General features: G+C 37.3%; 1 protein-coding gene across 2 annotated transcripts; it reads right to left on the reverse strand.

The window, feature by feature from the left end:
* Positions 1-207: 207 nt before the first annotated feature.
* On the reverse strand, positions 208-8,428 carry OSR2 (odd-skipped related transciption factor 2). Of its 2 annotated transcripts, none has more exons than XM_044294025.1 (4): positions 8,037-8,428; positions 3,557-4,303; positions 2,346-2,445; positions 208-704 (listed from the first exon to the last, which is right to left on the reverse strand). In XM_044294025.1, exons 2-4 carry the CDS (start codon positions 4,210-4,212, stop codon positions 522-524), a joined length of 939 nt encoding a protein of 312 aa, XP_044149960.1. In that variant the 5' UTR covers positions 4,213-4,303; positions 8,037-8,428; the 3' UTR covers positions 208-521. The 2 variants fall into 2 exon arrangements, with proteins under 2 accessions (XP_044149960.1, XP_044149961.1); XM_044294026.1 differs by having other exon boundaries at positions 208-622; positions 8,037-8,426.
* Positions 8,429-11,943: the final 3,515 nt, after the last annotated feature.

Here is an 11,943-nt window from a genome sequence, read left to right on the forward strand (position 1 = left end):
TTAGACTAATTTATTACAATCTGGCACAGATCACTTTTGTTGCCTTGCTCAACTACAAAATCCCAAGACAGTGATGACTCTATGCTTCCCACTATCCTGCTATGACAAAACTACAAGAAACAACCACTTACCTAAAAAGTTAGGTCCAAAAACCTGCTTCACACCTCACCAGCAGTCATCTCATCATGCAATAAATACAGAATAAAATCTTGAAAAACATTAGACTTTTATTTTTGAAATACACTTTTATGGTATTTTCTCCAGAGCCACAAAAAAAAATCTGTCCCATTGTGCATAAAACTTGAAAATATTATTAATAAAAAAAAAATATTTACACAGCTCTAAAATGAGCTTTATATCTGTACAAGAAGTGGAGGCTGGTTGGATGCAGAGTTGTAAAGTCCAGTCCATAAAGGCAAGTCTTTGGGTGCAAGCAATGTCTCCTCCCCTATGCTGGGGTACTGGGGTGTAAGGCCAGGGGTGTGGGTAGTTAGGTAGGTGCTTGGGGGGGTTGTCCCACTCTAGTAGTCCTGCCTGGGGCTGTGGGTTAGGCTGTGTCTCCGAAGGTCGCAGTTTCTCCTGAATACTTTCCCGCACTGCTCACAATTGTAGGGCTTGATGTCTGTATGGGTAAGAAGGTGAGTTTTCAGGTTACTTCTTTGATTAAATGTTCTTCCACATGTGGGGCATTTGTGGGGTGATTCCTGTTCAGATTTGAAGCAAGCAAAGGATTAATCCTTCACACCATCTCTCCTTGTCTATTTGATGATGTCAATATCATGTCTATAGTGTATCAGTCAGAGGGTGCCCCTGATTTAAGTACAGTCCATGAAATACATTTCATGTCCAGTAGGTTAGTGAATTAGTAGACATGAAAAATCAGTAACAGGGAACAGATTAGGAGGGAAGTTCCTGGACCCCAATGTAAAAATCTGTATCATGGCCCTCAATTTGGAAAGTGAAATTTATCATACTGGGGTTTTCTTACAGAGGCACCTGTGCACCCTCAGACACCAGGGCCTGGGTGCCAATGCCACCTCTGCACCCCCTATAGCCATGCTAATGAACATAGACAATATTATCCCACCCCATCAATTATCTAGAAACAAAGGGTATGGATGGCACATTAAATCATGATCAGATATATTCAAAAATATTTTTTATTTATGTAGGGGGGGGGGGGGGATTTGGATTTTAACTTGAAAAACAAAATCTTGAAATAAATCAATAATGTCTAGGTAAAGTAAACCAGACCTAATGCTATTCTACAGCAGGTGGAGGGGAAGGAGAGGAAATGATCAAATGATTAAAAATATAGTTGAAATTATTTACAAATGATTATTTTTATTCATATCTAAAATAATAATAATAATCTTGAAATAAATGTCTATAGGTAAAGTAAACCAGACCTAATGCTATTCTACAGCAAGAGGAGGGGGAAGAAGAGGCAATAATCACATGATTAAAAAGATATTTGAAATTATTTACAATTACTTTTTTATTCATCTAGAGAAAAAAAGTAATCTTGAAATAAATAAAAAAAAATGTCTGTCATACATATGTATATATGTAAAGTAAACCAGACCTAATGCTATACTACAGCAGGTAGTGGGGAAAGGAGAGGCAATAATCACAATTAAAAAAAACATACACATGAAATTATTTAGAAATTATTACTTTTATTAGTCTAGAAAATTATGTTTTAGTTTATATTAGAGGAAAGTAGATATTGTTGTTGTTGTTGTTTTTTTTTAAAGTCCTATATTAGCCATACAATTTGTTGACTGTAGTAGGGATGAAGGATGGAAATTAAATGTTTAGACAATTTCCAAAGGAAAATGCATTCAAATTTTATTTGCAGAATTCACTTATAGGTAGGAAATATGTAAAAAATATGTAATATAGTTGTCAGTAACATATAGCATTGGTGGAATAACATGTGTTGATATTATTGCCTATAGGAAATAATGATGTCATATACTAGCATGTAATAGATAATGCTTATATCCAATTGGCCGCTATGGGCTGTAAGGGTCCATTCACACCACTGTGTAAAGAAACATCTGACAAAAGGCAAAACCGTTTTTAACAGACTTTTTTTTTTAAGTGATGAGTTCTAAAAAATGGCCTTCAAAAATTATCCCCTTCAATTATGTGGTGGCTGTTGGTCTAGGATATGTCCTATTTTCTGATGGCCGTTTTCCATGGGTCGTTAAAAAAATGGCCCTGTGAATAGAGCCATTGACTTCAATAATACATACAATGGCTCTAGAACATTTTTCACTGTCGTGCGAATGTAGCCTAACCTGTGTCTTATGTTTTTGTACATTATGTCATCCTTATACCTGCATGTGCAAGGTTTTGTGCACCGCCAGGGTCCTCGATTGACAGAATCCCTTTCCACACTCCTGACATTTGAAGGGTTTTTCTTTGGAATGGATATATCTGGTGGAGAGAAAGAGAGAGAAAAAAAAAATTAAATGGTGGAATCTACCTTCCATCTCTATGAACACACACAGCAGCCACCACAGGGGCCTACACAACTCTATCTGCCTGAGATAGTACTGTGTGCCATGCTGATCTGGGTTCACAGAGTGGGTCATTTGAAAACAGATCAGTGATCCTGATCAAAGACTGATTGCTCCGTGCTAAGAGATTATAATGCAGGAGTGTGACAGGCAAACAGTATACATTGTCCTGCTATTATCTGTGGGAGAACAACGACCTTCACACAAGGCCTTATCTTAATAGCTCCTGTAAATACATTCTCAGTGTGAGGTTACTGCAACAATTTCACTTCACCTGGGCAATAAAGCTGCATAAATCAGCTTGTTGCATAGAATATTTATTTAGCCCTGGCTAAAATGAGAGATTTACCACTCCAATAAGTAGCACAATGACGCCCACATCATATGTCATATTTCACTATGGGGGAAGAACTTCCTGGCACAAAAGGAACAAAAAACTAATTCATAGTGTTGGAAGAAAGACATGGGATTCAGGTAGAATATAGATTTCAGCCATAATTCATTGTCGCTTGTAGATCATGTATAGATGAATGATGCCATCATCCTAATCTATCTATACTCATCATAACAAGGAACCTAAAAACGTTGGGTTTCCCATAAATGAACTTTGGTCTATAAATAACTTTAGTAAATGGCTTAAAGTTGAGTTTCAGCATCAGACTGGCCCACCGGAGTACCAGAGGATCCTCAGGTGGACCCAGAAGGTCCAGGAGGATAGAAAAACATTTGGAGTTGCCTTTGGAGCCAATAACTTGCTACTAGGTAGGGTCTATTTCTTTCAAACACAATCTGTTTAGACTTTATAGATGATACAGGGTTTGGACCCCAAAAATAATTTCCTCTAGTGGGCCAAAGGAACCACAGTCCAACCCTGTTGAGGGTATACCCAAGGGGCATAAGCAGTGTACACTCATGTGGAGGCTCTCAGTAGGTTGTGGGGTGTTACATATATACTCATAGACTCCAGAAAATATCTTCTTTATCAATAAACACATACAGATATGATGACAGTGGTTCTTTGACAGTACCTGTGGTCTCTCAAATGGTCCTGTCTTCTAAAGGCCTTGTGGCAGATGTCACAGGTGTAGGGTCGTTCATCTGTGTGGGTTCTTTCATGGATAAGTAAATTGTAGGACTTGGTAAAGTGTCTTCCACAAAACTTGCAAATAAATTCTTTTTTCGTTTTAGATGGTAGCCTTCCTCTGGAAGGTTTTCGGTCTGGAGACAATTTGCTGATCTCTGAAATAGGACTACCCAACCCTGGGCTTAGTTTGGAAAGGTCTCCTATCTTAGGTGGGTCCTCTTGGGTTGCAGCAATGGCCAAGTTGGCAAAGTCAAACCTAGGCCTGTCCTTGTGCAAGGCTGGGATCATGTGGGCTATGGTGCCCTGTTTGGGGTGAAAGAGATGAGTGGCAAAGGGTAATGCGGGGAAGGAGAATCTGGCATCCATCAAGCCTTGAGCAGCTGCCATCTCAGTGATGGTGGACCTTGTGATCCCATGTACATTTGGATAACCCAAAGTCCAGTGATTCATATGCATAGTCTGTACAGCACTTAGTCCATAAAGTCCCTGTAGATGGTCCACAGCTGCTGGAAAGGTATTGACTGCTTGTAGGAAGGAGTAGTTGGTGAGTTGTAGGGAAGGGTGCAGGGGAATTGGAGCTGGCAGGGCCTTGCTACCCATCTTTCAAACTATTCCAAATCACAGAACCCAGCACCTTGTACTGTGGAATGGAACAGCTCCAGGGAAAGGCTGCTCACACCACAGGCTGTTTCTAAGGAAGAAGAGAAAAAAAAGAGAAAATATAGAATTATTCACAATGTGTATTTCATTTCCTCACATATTATTTTTTTTTAAGTGATTCAAGACATGGGAAGAATTCATTTGGCTGTATTAATATGGTGAGCGATGGTCTCCAGAACAATGTTTTCCAAAGGGCTTCACCTCTCCTAATTAGAAACAAAAGGATGAGCCTCTGCTTCTTGGGCTCAGACTGTAATGAAGAGTACGAGGAGTCTGTGCCAGACAACTAAGAGATGATTTGTAGGGGGAAGTCTATAAACCAGCCACTACACTGTATAGACACAAGGCATAGGCAGGTTGTAGCTGGCCCTCCTTGGACTGTTTTATCCACAGCTGGAGGCTGCCACCTTGCCTATTTGCTGTACTCTACAATCACATAAAGTAATAAGTGACAATTAAAAATTCTGGTTTGTAAAACTGTAATAAACACAAATAAATAAATACATAGAGACACTTAAATATCCAGATCTTAAACCCTACAGAGACCTTGTGCAGTATGTATATACATAATAGTTTTGTTAGCCATTAAAAGGTATCAAACCTGCAATACTCTTATTTTGTTTCTCTTAATGAGAGCACTCAACTAGTTATACATAATAGTATTACCACTGGAAGAGCCTGCAGATTCCTATATGGCAGGGGATGATCCTGTGATCACTTGTGGTTGATTATGGGTTAATATAAAGTCCAAAGTGAGGAAAAGGAGGAGTTTACATGAAAGAGAGGAGATGAAGCCCACCTATTTCTCTTCATCCAACAGCAACTCATTCATCAAGGCAATTCAGAGAGAGAAAGGACACACTTTCCTCCAGCACTGCAGGTTCTAAATAAATCCACTTTACATCAGATCCCTTCCAGATGGTCCTTGAATAGAAAGCCACACAGGAGGGAGCCTGTCACTGCTACATCCACCCAGCTATCAATTATCAGGGACGCCTGCACCCCACATGCACCCAGGGGCTCTGCCATCATCCTCAGCAATCCATATAGACAAACTGTGGTGGATGTCCAGTTACTGTAGTACTACAGCTTCCAGCATGCTCTAACAAGACAGCAAGTATAAGGAAGCTTAGACCTGTAGTTCCACCAGGGGAAGCACACCAATAGAATAAGATGATGGATTGAGAGATTAGATAGATCAATAGATATTAGACTGGTATATAAATAGACAGATAAATATTGGAAATAGATATTAGATATATAGATATTAGATAGATAATAAATGAACAATGTTTTACTATTATCGGCTACCATAACCTGTGAATAATATTCTACCCTATGTATGGTACATAGAGAAAATAACTTTAAATTCTAAATGTAAAATAAAAATGTCAGAAGTAAAACGTGTATTATAGTTATTATTATCAACGGGAAGGAACACAGCGCTGATAAAACATGATCTGTCCCTGTGAGCACATATGCGATAAATTATTCTATGACTATATATCTCTATATACACTAGATGAGTATATGGTTACTTAGACTATATGAGCACACATAGTAATTCGTGATTTGTGCATTTTTTATATTTCTTAATGATTTCCCTCGTTTTTCTACTTTTACTTTTATCGTGAGAACCAGTTTTTTTTTGGGGGGGGGGGGGGATCCTAACAACCACACATATTATATACACATATACACACATATTATATACACATATACACATACATATTATATACACATATACACACATATTATATACACATATACACGTATATACACACATATTATATACACATATACACACATATTATATACACGTATACGCACACATATTATATACACATATACACACATATTATATACACATATACACACACATATTATATACACATATTATATACACATATATACACACATATTATATACACATATACACATATTATATACACATATACACACATATATTATATACACATATACACACATATTATATACACACACATATTATATACACATATACACACATATTATATACACATATACACGGTATAGGCACACATATTATATACACTTATAGATTAATAAATTTTATGGGGCAGGACAATCTACATATTCCGGTCGTTCAGATTTGGTTGTGGTGACAATAATGATCGTCTTTCTAATAATAATTCTGGGCAGATATGAACAGAAAGCTGCAGCAGTCAGGAGCTGTGCTCATCATATAATCCATAGCAGGCACCATGTGTTATTATTAATAAAAGCAACACGAACCCAATCTAGTCTAACCAATCTCATTTTCCATAGAACATGAAACACAGGATACACACTAATATGTCACTTCATTACAGGATGCCCCCTCATCACACTGCGGAGGTTAGGAGCAACTTTTACAGATATTCTTTCACATAAACATATATACACACACATAGATTATACACACATTATAAATATATATACATTATATACACACGTATATACATAAATACATATATGCACACGCACACCCAGATCTATACACACATATTTATAATAATCAATATAATCTATAATAGGTCCTGGTGTAAAGCACGATGTCTCCTAGTCAGATATGCCATTTACTATCGTATCACTCATAACCAATACAGATTGTATTACTGAGGAGACCTGGTGACAATGCGTCTACACGGATATATGTACAGTCAGGTAATAGCACATACAGCACCTGAGCAGCTGGAAGGTGCATATGGACTTAAAAGTAACATATAACCAGCAATACATTATTACAGTAATTTTCTCAGATTGCTTGTTGTAAAATATATTTATTACATATTCAAATATATTCAAAGTGGATCTGAGTATACGGGTCTCTGCTGAGAACCCCGCACACAACATACTGGATATAATATCAGGCGAGTCATGATGTTATCATTTACACAGATGTAGCAGAGCTGATTTTGTAATTTTTCAGAAACTGGTAGCAAAACCACAATTCTATCTTATTCATCGCATCTAACTCTTCTATCTATCTTATATCCATATATCTGACTGATATCTATGTCTGACTTTCTCATATCTATCGATTTATCGTTCTTTCTTTCGTCTTTCTATTTTTTTTATATACATCTAAAAGCTATATTTGTATCAATATTCTATATTGCTGTGCATTTAGGTATCCATCTCATATACACTCAGTATTTATCTAAAATCAATTATCTATCACAGCTCTCATATCTATCCATATAAAATGTCCATGATCTATCTATTTCTATCTAATCTCTCCATCCATCATCCTACTCTATTGATGTGTCCCCTGGTGGAACTACACTTTTAATCTTCCTTATACTTTGGATGTTGTTGGAGCATGCTGGGAGCTGTAGTACTACAGTCACTGGACACCCACCACAGTCTGTGTAGCTGCTGATGGCAGAGCCCCCATATTACTATTATATGGCAGGTCACATAGCTGTGGCAGTCACTTTCTCTTCAGTCTGCTGCGCCCTCCCTTGGTCTCCTGTCCTCCCCTCTCAGGTGATTAGTAATAAGCAGGTACAGAGCAAATGTCGCACAGCACCTAGCACTTCTGCTCTAAGTGATTAACCATTTCTGTGCCGAAGCTTTTGCCCCCCCGAGCTTTGTGACATGGGTGGTGTGTGGGCAGCCTCCCCGGGTGCTATGCCCAGCAGTGCCCGCCTTCTGCACTGGATCTCCCTTGTGATCACCATGTCAGGTCCTCCTGACTCCACAGGCAAGTTCCCATAGTTTCATCTGTGAGGGACACTTACCTGTCACGGCTCTGCTCCCGGGGGCCACAAACTCCACGATAGATCCTCCTTAGTCTAGCTGTCTTTGCATTAGATCCACACAGTTGGTCCACCATGTAAAGTTAGCAGAGCCCCTCCACGCCTGCTCCAGCAGCAGGACTCATCGTGTGTAGCTTGCAGCAAAGCTTATGCTGTGTGTGCCGGGAGTGCAGTGAGCCAGTCCCCGGTGCTCACTGATCCCCCTCTCTCCTGGTGCTTACTGATCCCCCTCTCTCCTGGTGCTCACTGATTCCCCTCTCTCCTGGTGCTCACTTATCCCCCTCTCTCCTAGTGCTCACTGATCCCCCTCTTGCTCTTCCCTGCGCTCACTGATCCCCCTCTTTCCCTGCGCTCACTGATCCCCCCGCTTCTCCTGCTTTGACTCTTGTTAAGTTTGGTGCAAGTCTGAGATCAGCTTCTCAGATCCATCACATTTCAGCCCCGAGTCCCTTGGACTTTTGGCTCCGCCCTCCAGCTGCAAACATCTCCTTTCTGGCCACGCCCACTCGATGAACCTTTAGCAGTAGTAACGTTCTATCCCCGCCCACCGACCCCTCCCATTCATGGAACGCTGGACGTTGTAAAACTCTATTCCCGCCCCCGTGCTAACGCTGGCCACGCCCCCTTCGAACTCTTCGGCTTCCCTAATGGCTCGCTGTGTTTACTTCTGTTTGGATAGCAACTAAACTCTTAAAGGGACCGCGCAGAGCACAATGCGAAGTAGCCCATCTGTTAGGAAACTCACCTCCCACCGGTAAAATAAAAAATCCCCCTTCTCTATAGAGTCCATCATTGCCGGCGGCGGTTATGTATTACTGGTCCCGGGGCATCCAGAGGGGGTTTGAAGAGCGGGGTATGTGTTACTTTTAGCTCTTTGGAAGGTTAACATTATGCTTGAGGTGTGGGGTTTCTCACTTGTACTGAGATGTATGCTGACCTTATGACCCGTCTGCCCCATTTTGTCACATTGAAGGCTCCATTTGGGTATGGGTGGGCAAACTGCAAGCCCAAAAGTCAGCTCCTCATAACTGAAGATCAGACTGACCCCGGAGACCGGGAGCAGACCCCATCCAAAAGGGAGGCTGGCCCATTCATAGATGGAAATCATATGGAAACCACCAGCACACAATGCTATCTTATACTGGAAGCCTGTGTGTGTGTATATATATATATGTAATATATATAGTGTGTGTCATGTGTGTGTAATATGTATATAAAATGTGTGTATATAATGTGTGTGTGTGTGTATAATATATCTAGTGTGTGTGTGTATAATATGTATATATAATGTGTGTGTATAATGTGTGTGTGTATAATGTGTATATATAATGTGTGTGTATAATGTGTGTGTATAATGTGTGTGTGTATAATGTGTATATATAATGTGTGTGTGTATAATGTGTATATATAATGTGTGTGTATAATGTTATATAATGTGTGTATAATGTGTGTGTATAATGTGTATAATATGTGTGTGTATAATGTGTATATATAATGTGTGTGTATAATGTGTGTGTATAATGTGTGTGTGTATATGTATATAATGTGTGTATAATGGGGTGTATAATGTGTGTGTATAATATGTATATATAATGTGTGTGTGTATAATGTGTGTGTATAATGTGTGTGTGTATAATGTGTATATATAATGTGTGTGTATAATGTGTGTGTATAATGTGTATATATAATGTGTGTGTATAATGTGTGTGTATAATGTGTGTGTATAATGTGTGTGTGTATAATATATGTATATAATGTGTGTGTATAATATGTATATATAATATGTATATATAATGTGTGTGTGTATCTGTGTGTATATATAATATGTATATATAATGTATTAATATAACGTGTGTATATAATGTGTGTGTATATATAATGTGTGTATATCTGTGTGTGTGTGTGTGTGTATATAATATGTGTGTATAATGTGTATATTATGTGTGTATATCTGTGTGTGTTAATATATATAATGTGTGTATATCTGTGTATGTATATAATGTGTGTATATCTGTGTATGCATATAATGTGTGTGTATATATAATGTGTGTGTGTATATAATGTGTGTATATCTGTGTATGCATATAATGTGTGTGTATATATAATGTGTATATCTGTGTGTGTATATATAATGTGTGTATATATAATGTGTGTATATATAATGTGTGTGTATCTATAATATGTGTGTGTATATATAATTTGTGTGTATATATGTGTATGTAATGTGTGTATAATGTGTGTATATATAATGTGTATATATATAATGTGTGTGTGTATAACGTGTATATATAATGTGTGTATATAATGTGTGTGCATGTTTGTATGTGTGTATATATATATATATATATATATATATATATATATAATCCACACAGAGCAGCAAAACGTTCACATTTAACAACTGATATCCAAAGACTTTAATTGAAATCCTGGAATACAGAGTCCTCTCCACTGAGAAGATGTTCAGGCTCAGAAATCATCTGTTACTTTCTATAGAGGAACCTCTCCCTGACATCAAGTTCTTGGCCCTTTCCTACACCGTAAAATGCAGTATATTTATTATTATTAATAATAATAATAATAATATAATCATTATTATTATTTTCAACCATCACCATTTATTAACGCACTATTTTTCAGTATTTCATGCGCTATGGAGTAAGTTTACTTGTAATTTCGATTGCTAATGATATAATCATCTGCCACTAACCATAACTGGCATGTATTCAGCAACTAGTAAATGAAATAAATAATAATAATTAGAAGAACAAGAAGAAGAAGCAGAAGACGATATCCAGTGTGAATCCATTTAACTAGACAAAGAAACACATTTCTTATAAAGGTGTTATAATCGTTATAAAGACCGCACTTGGATCACATTTATAAATACTAATAATTAATAGTATTATTATTATTGTTATTATCATTATTAGGTCGTACAATGGTTATTAAACGTTCTCTCACGCGTGAACATCACTCGCATTATTCATTAAACGTTTAGGAAACGAAATGTAATAAAACATCGGGGTTTTCATTGAGAAACCGGACGGTTTAAAAGAGTGTTAGAAATCTACAAACAGGGCAAAAAGAAACCAAAAAACCTATATGGAGTTTAAGTAACGGATAGTGGAAGACATCTGGAGATGTATAGATACAATATAGATATAATGCAGATATCTGTAGACGATAATAAGTGACAGAATGAAGAGTTGGAATTAGTATCTTATTAGATGTACTATGAGGTGATGCTGCAGATGGGACATAATGAGGATAGTAATAATCCTACCCAGTAACATCCCTATTCTGCTTTCAGTGATGACATGTGTCTGTACTGCTTCTAGTATCAACAAAAATACAACCAGCGCTAATGGGTAAAAACACACAATACTAATAATCAGTATAGTGCTGCCAGAAAGAATATTACACAACAATACTACTGATATTACTATGTATTATTACTGCTATTAATAAGGCATACTATTATATATTAATATTTCTTCAAATGAAGAATACATACTTCTATTACTGCTAATTATAAATACTAGTACTAATTAAGAATGCTTAGCTCTCAATATTAATACAACTAATAAGCAATACATACTACTACTACTACTACTGCTGCTACTATACCATACATACTACTAATAAGTATTAATACTACTGCTACTATACATACTAATAAGTATTAATACTACTGCTACTAAACGATTCATGCATATTACTACAACTATTAAGTATTAATACTACGGCTACTATACCATACATACTACTGAGTATTAATAATACTCCTACTGTACCATACATACTACTACTAAATATTAATAGTACTGCTACTATACCATACATACTGCTACTAAACTATTCATACATATTGTCACTACTATTAAAT

This window comes from Bufo gargarizans, chromosome 5 (assembly GCF_014858855.1).
Source record: "Bufo gargarizans isolate SCDJY-AF-19 chromosome 5, ASM1485885v1, whole genome shotgun sequence".
NCBI classification, from domain to species: domain Eukaryota; kingdom Metazoa; phylum Chordata; class Amphibia; order Anura; family Bufonidae; genus Bufo; species Bufo gargarizans.